Source organism: Rousettus aegyptiacus, unplaced genomic scaffold, assembly GCF_014176215.1.
Source record: "Rousettus aegyptiacus isolate mRouAeg1 unplaced genomic scaffold, mRouAeg1.p scaffold_m13_p_1, whole genome shotgun sequence".
Taxonomy (NCBI): Eukaryota; Metazoa; Chordata; class Mammalia; order Chiroptera; family Pteropodidae; genus Rousettus; species Rousettus aegyptiacus.
The window spans coordinates 64434942-64447696 of record NW_023416284.1 but is presented as its reverse complement, the minus strand read 5'-3'; the positions used below and the strand labels follow the sequence as shown (position 1 = coordinate 64447696).

The window sequence follows — 12755 nt, the reverse complement described above, 5'->3', positions numbered from 1 at the left end:
GCCAGGAGTTCCATGGCCACTTAACCACCATATTATAACTCAAATGTGTGTTACTATAGAGTGTGTTACTAAAGATTTATTATATCCAAGTCACTGCTGAGAAACTGCATAACCAAGATCTAGAAGTTAAAATTAAATATTTAAAAATATGTTTACACAATTATATATTATCAAAATATATAAAGCCAATAATTTAAAGATCAGGTCAATAAAAATAGCAATTGTTCTTACAAAAATGTTACCACAGCAATACAGACTACATTAAAATAAGTAAAATAAAGTGGAAAAGCTTTCAATAAAATATCGTTATTAATTTTTTCAAATTCCATTTCTGTTGTTTTAATGGCAACAAATGTCCCTTTAATGTTTTAAAACTAAGTGGATTATTAAAAGTAAAATAAAGTAAGCTGCATATAACCCATGTATTGTCATGAACATATTAACAAATAGATGCAATGGTCCAAAGAGATTATTTTTTAAATGTTAGATGTTATTGGTTTATTGAGGAGTCTCAGTTTAGAGGATAACAGAAAACTTCTTTTTCCCAACTAGTGCTGTCAACCATGCTGTGTCAAATTCCCCCCTTTTCCATTCCTTAATGCCATTATAGGCAAATTACTTTTGGTACTGAAATTCAGTATAGTATTGTTTAAACATCTAGCTCATATCTGACTTAAATCTTTCCCTGCCCCATCACTGACTACATTTATAGTTGGGAGATATGGAATAGGGACTACAGCATGATCTGGTCTCTTGCTCCTCTATTTTCTGGGTCTAGCTCCTGTGGAAGAAAGCTATGGATGGCTATGGTCACCTTATGTAACTAACTAATGCAGCAGTAGGGAGAGGTCCTTGACTTGGCTCTAATTCAAACATTAGTGGCCTTTGTTGATGTGGTAGCTTTTAGGGGCAGACCGGATTTCACCCTAGCTTCTCAGTGGGTAAAAATTCTTCTAGTGGTTCATGATGCACAATGACTCCCGAGGTGGGACACAGTGTCATTTGGCCCTGTATAAGTCTCCTCTAATCTTCATGGGACCACTAAGGTTCCCCTCCTTCCCTGAGTACCATGTGTAACAGGTATGGAGTGAACTCCCCATAGTTTTTTTTTCTATTTATGACAACAACTACTGTCCCTAAACACCAGGCTAGTCCTGGCTTCTCCAGTAAGCCTCCTCCTCCCTTTAGAAATCTCTACATTCAAGTATACTCTCACTGGTTTCTGAAGCATAGTCTAGGCTCTCCTAAGAAATCTCTTACCACTTTCTTTTTTTTTTTCATTAATGGAAGCTCCAGAGTGGGCTGGCTTTATAGATATGGTAGCTGTCCCTATGTAGGATAAGATATTTTTATCTCACTGTAGATACCCTCCATTTTTAATCTTTATTTGGAATATGCTAGGATTTCCCTCCTAACTTCCACTTGGTTGAGGAAATGGGAGAAGCAGATGAAAGAAAAGGAGTATCTTTCACCAGAATTCTTCACTTTCTACAGAGCTGAGGACACCACTGACTACACTCCTTCTTCCAGTTCCCTTACATAAAGAGGCTGGAATAAATGGTTGATTAAAGGCAGCTGAGAAGCTTAATTGCTTCTCAGTAAACCCTGAGGAGGTGGTAGTGCTACTGGTGGTGGTGGTGCTGGTCCCAGCAATTCATGGTTCTGTTTTAGTACATGGAATGCCTCCTTAGCTACAACTTATAGAGAGGTAGGAAAAGTCTTATCCAATACAAAAATCTAAATTTAAATGTTATTAAAATTATCTATGTACAATTCATAAAATGCATATTATTGTCTTGAGTACCCAATAAGAGGGGAATATTGATGTGAACAATTCTTAGATTTGTTTTTTGTTGATTATAAAAGTAATATGTGATCATTGTGGAAAATTGAGAAAATGCAGAAAAGCCTGAATGAGAAAATAAAAAATAACCTACAGTCACAGAGTAAATGAAAACAATGAAGAATCTAAAAACAATGTGCAAAATGGCATCTGTACAAATGCACAGTATGGGATCTTTCTTGAGACAATAAATTTATGTTTACATAAACTAAAATTTAAAAGTGAGTATTTATTCTCTACCTGGGCAGACAGGTAGAAGAGAATTATATTCCACCCCAAGTACATGCTATAAAGAGAAGTGGTAGAAAGGAAGAGTATAATTTCAGGGAAAAGTACTGATGAAGCACAGTAATAAACACACTTTGATAAATGAAGAAGGTAACTTTGGTTCCTGATTTCCTTTCTTAGTTTCAAACCCTGAGCCCCGGTTATACACTCTACCTTTGAATTAAAGGACACTCCTATATCCTTTCAAAACCCCTACCTCAATTTTATTTTACTTAAAATGATCTTAATTAATGTCTGTTTTTTGCAATCATGCAATAGGAGTTATTTCTCAACTAAAGTTCCCATTAGTTAAATTGACTTAATATTTTAAAAATTTAAAGCACTATTTACTATCAGAGTTAAAAGTCTAGTAGGTAATAATAGGTGACCTTAAGCAATGGATAAAAGATTTCTGAGACTCGGTAATTACCTTCTGAAAGAAATTACAGTAATCTCTTCTTAAAATATAGATTGCTACTTCTTTTAATCCTTCAAGTCCATACATATCAGCCATATTGAGTATCTGACTAAAATAAAAACAGATATAATGTTAACTCTCCAATTTAAAAACCAAGGCATAATACACAGTGGTTTCCTGATAACGTATAGTATGTTTAGAAAAATATCTGAATTATTTTAATTCTAATTTTCTGTCCTACATGATAGCTACTCTTCATGGATTATAAAAAGGATACAAGCCAAAAGTTGAAAGCATTGTCACATGATCTGAATAGTGGAGAATAAAAAGAAGCAATTTCGGAGATGTTTCAATCAAATTCTCCTCAGATTCTCAGTGACATATATATCGAAGTACAGAAACTCCTTTGAAAGCTGTTAAAGTTACAGAACTTTTGTGATAAATTTGTGTAATAAAAATTTGGGGGTGGGGGTTGGGAAACTGACACTTATCATTATTGAAAATGCTTACAAATGACCCTAAGGTTGGAGACAGCATCCAATGACTCAGAAGGCTTCTTTCATCTGTCAAGTATTTCTGAACATCCATACATACTCTAGGTACTTAGGAAACCAAAAAGCCTTGAGTGATAAAATTCATATAGGTTTCCAGAGGGAAAACTTTAGTACTTAATCCTTGTGACTTAAGATGCTTTCTCCCCAAAATCATATTTATTAAGTTTGCAATTAAAGAAACCAATGCATATTTAAAATTAAAAGAGCAGCTTTCATTTGTCTCATGTTAGAATAGCAATAAAAAGAGAAGACATCTAGAAAATTAGAAGAGCAAAGTAGATTTCATTCTCCAGTAGGATTTCAGCAGCTTAAGTGGCGTTTCACTATAGAGCACTTAATCACATCCTTGGTGGTATTTAAGATGTCAATGTTCTTAAATTAATTTTAATGTTTTTCTTTTTAAAAGAAACACCATAAAGTTAAAAAATAAAGTGGTAAAATAAGTGTTCAAAATCTGATAAAGTTTCAATCCATTTTATTTTATAAAAACCTGTCATTTAATTTCCACAACAATATAAGGTTTTCTAACATAAGTCTAATAAAGACATTTCTTAATCTTATGACTTTAAGTTGCTTTTTTTTCTAAATACAGTAACTTATTATTTTTAGATATTCTCAAACACACACAAGATATGGTAAAAGGAGAAATAAAAGTGAAGCTATTATTTCAAAGTTTGTTTCAAAGTGACACTTTTAAACATAGCTCAAAAACAGAAGCCAAAAATTTTAACACATTTATATTTAAAATTATTAAAAGTAATACATACCCAACATTAGCTTTGTCTGGAAAGTCCAAAGTTCCTCCATATATAAAATGCATCATAACATTCATTTCTACATGATTTATACTGAGAAATAAAAGAAAAAGAAACTCAAATTCAGAAATAATTACAATTTAACTGTTATCAATGATACTATTTTCCCATAAACTTTAAGCCAAGATAAAAGTTTAGTCTCACTTTTATCTGAAAAATATATTCTTCCAATAACATCGATGCAAGTATGCCATTAATTTAATATGAAGTATAACTGCAGCTATGTTTTTATATGTTACAAAATGTTATTATTATATTATCAAATCATTGATTACTTGTTAAGCATCTTCCATTACAGGCTTTAGGAGTTAGAAAGGACCTTAGAGGTCACAGTTCAGCCTCTGGCTCATTAAGAAATCCTCTCCTCAGCATGTTTGAAAAATGGCCTCCAGTCTTGCTTAAAGCCTCAGAAGGGCAACTCTACTCACTAGAAAGATTCTTGTTATGCTGTACAGATTTCTAATTAGTAATTCCTATCCAGCGGCTCTAGACCACTTTTCTCATTATACAGGTAAAAAGTAAATCTATGACTTAAGTAGTAGTCTAGAGGAATAATCTTTATGTTCCAATGACTATGAGATCTCAAACTCTGAATTCATAACCTCCCTCCTCTTTCCTGCCTCTCCCGACAGCCCAAATTCAGTCTTCTGTTATTCATAGCACTGTTATGGGACTTCTCGCATCTTGTCCTACTCTCTATTTCTATACCAAGGGGAGTGAATTATCTGGTTCATGGACATCCACCACTGGTCATTGGTCAGGAAGAACCTGAGATGAGAGGTAATTTGGTTTCTCCTTTCTTCTATACTGAACTAGTAGAAAGAGGTGATAAAGAAAAAGTGCAACTGCTATATCCAAATTCAGACTTTCTCTCAGGTGGGCTGTCTTAGAGAGGACTTCGTCTCTTGCATTAAAGGACATTTTAGTACTCTAACCATTTTTACCAATAATAAAGGAAATGTTTTATCTGACGATTCTTTCGTCTTATTTTGAACAAAAAGAAAATACATTAGTTATTGTCCCCCCTCAAAATTCTAACAGCATCTAGATTATCATCTACGTGTTTAAATCAGAGCCTAAGGTTCATTTAGATCCTCTTCCTCATTAGATCCCATCATTTACATCTTCAAAACTTACTTGAATTCAGCTTCTCCCTTCTCACTCCCCTGGTTTGGCCTCTCATTTTCTTTCAGTACTGACAAAATCCTCTCATGCCAGTTTCCTGCCTGAAATAATTTCCTTGCATTCTGTTTCCCACATAGCTACTAGAGTGACTTTGCTAAAATGTAAATCTGATACAGTCTTTCACTTTGAAAACCCTTCACAATTCTCCACAGTTCTTAGAAAAAAAGCCAAAATTCCTTAGCTTGGTGTACAATGTTTTTTCTCATCTGACCTCTGGTTCTTCTTAGCAGCTATTTCAAGATAAGTGAACTACTCATTTCTTATACCTGAACTACTCCAATGCCTTATACATCCATGCCTTAGCACATACTGGCTTAAAATACTCTCCCTCTCTATTGCATCTTTCAGACATAAGACCTGCGACTCTTTATCTTTGGTTGTTCCCTTAATGCCCTTAAGGTCAAAAGAAAAAAAAAAGTCACTGTATGTTAAACACAGTCATAACTAACACCTATTTAGCACTTATTATGAGCCAGTCCCTGAGTAAGTTGCCCAAAGTCAAATGGCTAGTAATGCACTGCAATTTAAATCCAGGGAGACTAACTCCAAAGCTTGGGCTCTTAAGAAGTATACTACATATACTTCCATTATCACATCAATCAAACTGACTTGTAGTATTTTTGTTGGCATACTTCTTTCTCCTTCTAGACTGAGTTCTGTGAGGGCAGGTTTTGTATCTCATCCCTGCATCTCTAAAAGCAGCAGAATGTCAGCATCGATTCAATATTCTCAGGATGAGATTTTCCTTTCCCCATATAATAATGGAGCTATGCAGTGAAATCATGTAGGGGCAATGCTGACTAGACCCAAAAAGTTTGTTAAGCATAGTATCTAAATACATGCTAGCGGAACAAAAGGAAGAAGGCAAGAAGTAAAGGAATGGCATCCCACAGGGTAGGACTCAGAAAGGTGTTTGATTTGATTCTATGGCCTTAAATAATATACTCTCAATAAATGTTTGATGAATGTTTAAATGAATGGTTTATAGGGCACTTACATCATCTTCCCAAACCTTCAGAGGAAAACTGAGTTAAAAATATATAAATAACTTTATAATTAATTTTATAAATATTAACTGGCCCCTACTATGGCCAAATACTGGCTTCTGCTGATTTGAAACTCTAAATCTTTACTTTAATACTTAGGAAAAAAGTCAGTCTCTAAATATTCTTATTTACATGCTATGGATATGACAAGAATAATTATGCCATATTATTTGTAGTTGGTTAATCTAAAATACTAGCATAATTACTAGAATGTATACTATTCCATATACTTTCCCTCAAATATCAAGAGCCATTCTTATCAATATTAATGAGAAGTTGTCATTTATGTTGAATGAACAGTTTCTTTCAAGACTTGACATATTTAAGCAAAAGATAGTAATGACTAAATGAAAACAAAAAATTGTAAAATCGAGACACTTGAGACTAGTCGGTACATATGATAGCTATAAAAACAGGAAAAAAATGTTTTCCTTTTGTCTTGACAGACGTTTTACTAAACTGCATTCTCCTCATTGTGTTGTAAGTCATTTGTATTTTTACTATGTGTTTATAAAAACATGATCGACTAACAGAAAAACAAAGTACTCTAATAGCCTACAGTTTAAATAAAAAAGATTTAAAGCACTATTTTCATTTAAACATAATAAGAAAAAAGCTTGTAGGAGATGAAAAATTTACATATACACAGAAAAAAGAAAAATGTATGCAAGAACAGAGCTCAAAGATCCGAGAGTGAACATGTACCTAATCCACTAAAATCTCTGTGCTTTCTGTGTACTTCTAAAAATTTCAGATTCCTATGTGTGTGGGTCAAAGTAACATAGGGAATCATTCATTCATTCATCAGTTCATTCATTCACATTCAATATAGGTAGGCTCTATTCTAGACCTTGAGGATATAAGAAGCTTACATTCTAGAGGGAGGACATGGATGATTAATATGTAAACAAATGTGTAAAAAAAGATCATTTTAAAAGTGAAAAGTGCTGTAAAGACAACAGAACAAGATAACATAAAGGGGAATAACTGGAGAACTGGGCTGTAGCTACTTTAGGTGTAGTAGTCTGGGAAAAGACCAGGGCCCAGACTATATATCTTGTAGGTTATGGTAAAGATTTGGGTTTAATTTTAATTGTGATGAGAAGGTATTGAAGAATTTTAGTCAAAAAAGAAATATGATCTGATTTATATTTCAAAAGATCATACTGAAGGTTCAGAGCATTCCCAGGAATATCCTGAGGGAGATGAGAAAATCCAATTTTATGTTTCAAAGCCCCAAGACACACGGGAAGACTTCTATTTATACAGAATGGAAATATGTGAGGTTTCATACAGAAATATTGGCTGTGGTTCAATTTCCAGTACAGGATGTAGAAAAATTCCCCCTTTCTCCACCAGAACAGGAAAATTTCTTCTAACCATACCCTTCAATCCTTCCTTTGTAGCATGTGCTAGGATTGAAGGACTCTACTACTCCTATCTCAATTTATTGAAGACTGTCCCACTTGAAAAATATCACATGCTTTGTCTTTTAGGTACCTACTCATTAAAAACATTGTGGTTCTTTTCTATCAGGACAGACGGGATTTCATTGTAATCTGTTGCAGAAAACATCCTGCAGACATGCAACAGTAGCATAGTTCCAAAAGAGGCTGCTGATCAAGCAAAGCAGACATTGATGTCCTAGTATGGTAATGACCCTCACTTGAACCCATTTCTCTCTAGAATATAAAAGCAATCTAATTTAGGGAAAGAAAAAAAAGACAAATATTGAGCACTACATACTATATACCAGGTACTATGCCAGGTTCTTGCCTTGTATCTCACTTAATCTTTTCAACGACCTCAGGAAGCTCAGGCAAGGTAAGCAATGTCCCTAAAGCCATGTAACAAGTTAGGACTGGATATAGGGCTGCCCATAAGGACACCAAAGTCAGTTATCTTTCTACTATACCACATTACCCATGCAAACATCTATGAAGGTTTGCAATTAAGTTAATATGAAAACAGAATTTGTTTTGTAGATTACTTTGTTACAATAAAAATTCCTAAAAGATGTGATTAAAAATTTTTTAAATTACAGTCGACATTTAACATTTTATTAGTTTCAGGTGTATGGCATAGTAGTTAGACATTTATATAACTTAAAAAGTGATCCCCTTATTATTCTAGTGCCCACCTAGTACCATACACAGTTATTACAATATTATTAACTATATTCCCTATGCTGTATTTTACATCCCCATGACTGTTTTGTAATTGCCAATTTGTACTTATAAATCCTACCACCTTTTTCACCCACACCCCGCCCCCCTTGCCCAAGGAGATATATCCAAAAAAATATTGCTGAGAGCAATGTTAAAGAGTTTACTGCCTGTATTTTCTTCTAGGAGTTTTATGATTTTGGGTTTTACATTTAAGTCTTTAATCCATTTTGAATTTATTCTTATATATGGTACAAGAAAGTGGTTTAGTTTCATTTTTTTTTTGCAGGTAAAATGTAATTTTTTACAGCAAAATTCCTGAATTCCCTCTAGTCTTTGTAGCTTTATATACCATGATACTAATAACATTTAGATAGTAATATGAGACAGTCAATTTGATATGTGATATATGAGGAAAAAAACATATTTTGTGATAATAAAGGATACAGATAAAACCCTATCTGTCAGGAGATAGTTTATTTTAGTATTAGAAAACCTTGCTTTAACAAGCAAGATAAAAAAAAAAAAATGCACATCATTTCCAGTGTGCCACCATTAGAAGTGAATAAGCTGATTAGAAGTGTGCCTTTACTGCTGATATAGCAGCTCTGGGTAAGATGAACCAGTAAAGAGCAGGGCCTTCCTTATTATAACAGGAGTAAAGGGAAAATACTATAAGATGAGTTAGACTTGTCATTGGTGGCAGTACTGCAATGTATAGTCTACTTATTTTGAATAACACTCAAAACATATTTGGTTACTTCTATTTGGCTTTTCCTTGAACAAGCTATTAAAGTTGGTCAGTAGTAGTCAAGTCATATTATAAGAGGAGATATTTATCCATTACCTCCATCGTGATCAAAGATGGAAAATTACAAGTGAGGGAGTAGAAACTAGTAGTTGATGCCATTAATTCTTTCTTGTCTACTGACCTCTTAATAAACAGACTTCATCTTTAAAGGCCTGTATGTTTTGAATATTTAATCTGATTGCTCATGAGGTTTGATTAAGGATTACTTTTACTCCTATAACTAAAATTGGAGGTCATCCTGAACAATATACAACAGATAAAGGTAGAGCAGCTCTGTTTGAAAAGGTGTCCCTTCCCAAATCTCCTTCTTCTCAGATTCCAACCTACACCATGTGTTTCCTAACATACCTCCAAGATCTTTAGGGTCCTAAGAGATAAAAGTTTAAAAGTCACTGATGTCAACAGTGGAGGACTGTTTAGTTAGTTCAAGAAAACATGCCAATGGGAAACTTTTTAATTTCTTCAGTGACTACGGTGGAATGGACTCTGAATTAAGAATCAACAAACATGTGATTTATATTCAGCATAGATGTTTATTTACTGAGTGACTCCACGAAGACATTTAACTTACCTGATCCTGTTTTTTTCATTCATTTGTAATATGTGAATAGACTTATTCTGTCAAAGATAGACTCTAAAAATTAAAAGGCATAGTAAATGTGGAAGAAATCTAGAAAATACATGGTGTTATTGTAAGGTATATTTTACTGCCAAGGACAGAATCTATTTGGAGAAAAGAATAAAAGTGTACAGTAATAGGTTTCAGGTAGTAAAAATTGTCATTTTATGTATAAGGACAAGATTTCATCCAAGAAAAACTTAGACATGTGCTCTCTGTAAATTACTTTCTCCTGCTATAGAATAAGATCTCATACTCGTATACTTCTTTTGATCTTTCTCTCACTACACACAATCACATGATTAATGAATGCCCAAAAGCTGCATTGAGTCAAACTAGTGTTTTTTCTCCCTTTAAAATTTTATAGACTTCAGTTCTAATGAGAGTGGATTAACAGTTTTTTAATGATGTCTAAAATATCTACAAGGTAGTCCTTAGACAAGTTTCCAAAATCGCACCACACTGATTATCCCTAGGACTGGCACACACATAGAAATTCTGGACTCAGAAACTCTGGACTCTGCGCACTATCCCTCTTCTTATAGTCAAGGGATAATTTTAAATTCATTTTTAAGGAAGAGAGCTTATGAGTAGGATATATATATCTTTAAGGCTGTTTTTCAACGGTGATGACAAAATGTCACCAATTGATTCGTCTACACATTCCTTTTACCCACGGGATAATAAACTTTTTAGCTTGGCATATAAAATCTTCCATAATCAGAAACTACCTGGTTGCCAGAGGCAGAGGATAGAGGGGTGAGCAAAATGGGTGAAGGTGGTCAAAAGGTACAAGCTTCCAGTTATAAAATAAATAAATCCTAGGGATATAATGTACAGCATGGTGATTATAGCTAATAATACTGTTTGCATATTTGAAAGTTGCTGTGAGAAAAGATCTTAAAAGTTCTCATCACAAGAAAATAATGTATAACTACATGTGGTAATGAATGTTAACTACACTTATTGTCATAATAATTTTCATAATATATATATATATAGTATGGACTATGTATATCAAATTATTATTTTGTACACATAAACTAACATAATGATACATGTCAATTATGTTTCAATAAAAATAATTTTCAAAATAAATAATTAAGGAGCTCAGATGAAAAGACAACAGTTATTTAGATACAAATGTTACTTTTTTTGAAATCACCAAAGAAATTCATGTTACGTTTTAATGCTATTTTAGTGAGAGATTGAAAAAAACAAAAGAAAAACAAACCATCCATTTAGAAGTATTTTATGCATGTAGGGGACGAATTGGTTAGACAGGAAGTTTATTTTAGTAGCAATATCGACTAAAAACTTGGTGATTATATATGCAATTTTACATCCTCCATTATTTTTCTTTATTACTATTTCATTAGTCTAGTATTTTTTCTTTAAAAAATTACCTTGTAATAAAGGCATCCATGTGATTTCCATGGATGCATAACTTAAATCACTAACAGTGGCAGCTGCTGAAACTATACCCCCAAAATAGGTTGCAAAATACATTGTGATATGCGTACTGAAACCTCAGCAGTATACTTAAATTGGAACCTTCTAAAGGCCCTGGTATGAAAGAAAAGAGGTTAGGTCCTTTTGCATATGCGTTTCATTTATATTAAATGAATAAAATATGAAAAAATAAGAACACATTATATATTCTTACAAATAATGTTTCAAAATTCTGTGTTTTATAGAGTGAGAAATTACAAAATGAGAGATATTTGGGAATCTGTTTTAGTTAGTAAGGGAACTAGGTCACTGTAACCTAGAAAGCTCAAAATTATTGGCCTGTGTGACAAATAAATGGTCAGCAAGAATTTATCAATACTTTCCATGCATCCACTGTTATGGAATTGCCACTATCACCATTTCTGGCCAAGATTGACCAGTCAAGGAAACATCTATGGTGAGAATGATGCAGAACTGAGAGGCTCTGTTAGAACTCCCAGGCAATTTTCCTACTGAGAAAGCCCTTCCCCATACTGCACACTATAGATTCTCAGAGTGATCAGTTGTGACCAAAAATGTTCCATTTCACCAATTGATGAAGTAGTTCACCTCTTAATAACTTAATCGGTAGTTTATATAAACTATCACCAGTTGTGTAGATTCACCATTACACTATCATAGGTCATTGAAATCCACACCCATCCAAATTATTCTTTAAAAAAAGAAAAATAAAAAGAAAAGAAACTACCTGTTATAGGTTGAATATTTGTATTTCCTCACCCACCCAAATTCATATTTTGAGCCCTCACCCAGTATGGCTATATAAGAAAATAATTAAAGTTAAATGAGGGTAATAGGGTAATAAGAGTGTGGCCCTACCCTAATATGATAGAATTAGTGTCTCTATAAGAAAAACACCACAGCACTCTCTCTCTCCCTCCATCTTCCTTTCACCTACCCCTATGCACTGAGGAAAGCCCAATTGAGCACACAGCAAGAAGCAACTGTTTGCAACCCAGGGATCCAAGGGAAGAGCTCTAACTAGACATGAACCTTGTTGTCACTTTGATCTTACAGAACAGTGAGAAAATAAATTTCTGTTGTTTAAGCTATCTAGTCTGTGGTATTTTGTTATAGCAGTCGGAAAATTCTATACACTATCTCTATTACTAAATGTTCCCTACTACCTCTTATTTTCAGAAGATGCACTTTGTTGAATTCTACCACATGAGAAATATTTCATTGAACTTGCAGGGAAATTAGATTCATAAAAAGTGCTTTGTATTATTTCCGATCACTTGCAATCAAGCTGCCTTGTAAAAATTATGCTTACCTTTGAAGAGTAATGCACTCTTGAGAGCTTTCAGCCCAACGGCCACTCAGCATTGCAGCAAAATAACTAGATCTGGCACTTAAAATGGCTCTAAAAGGAAGAGGGGGATAAAACACAGGTAAACATTCATGCAGTAAGCAAAATGTAATTCTTTATGAAACTCTTCAATTTTACCTTTTAAAACATGTTAAGCTATTTATCTTATTTGTAATCACTGACAGATTATAATAAAAATTATAAGCCTAAG

At 33.5% G+C, this 12755-nt stretch overlaps 1 protein-coding gene across 4 annotated transcripts in view; it reads right to left on the bottom strand.

Annotated features, from left to right (window-relative positions):
- Positions 1–12755, bottom strand: part of BTBD8 (BTB domain containing 8) — a 91106-nt gene that overhangs the window by 34544 nt on the left and 43807 nt on the right. For all 4 annotated transcript variants that reach the window (XM_016134283.2, XM_016134284.2, XM_016134286.2 and 1 more), the window contains 3 exons: positions 12509–12598; positions 3850–3930; positions 2541–2637 (listed from right to left, as the gene is read on the bottom strand). In XM_016134283.2, coding sequence (XP_015989769.2) covers positions 2541–2637; positions 3850–3930; positions 12509–12598 — 268 coding nt within the window. The remainder of the gene's footprint in view (positions 1–2540; positions 2638–3849; positions 3931–12508; positions 12599–12755) is intronic.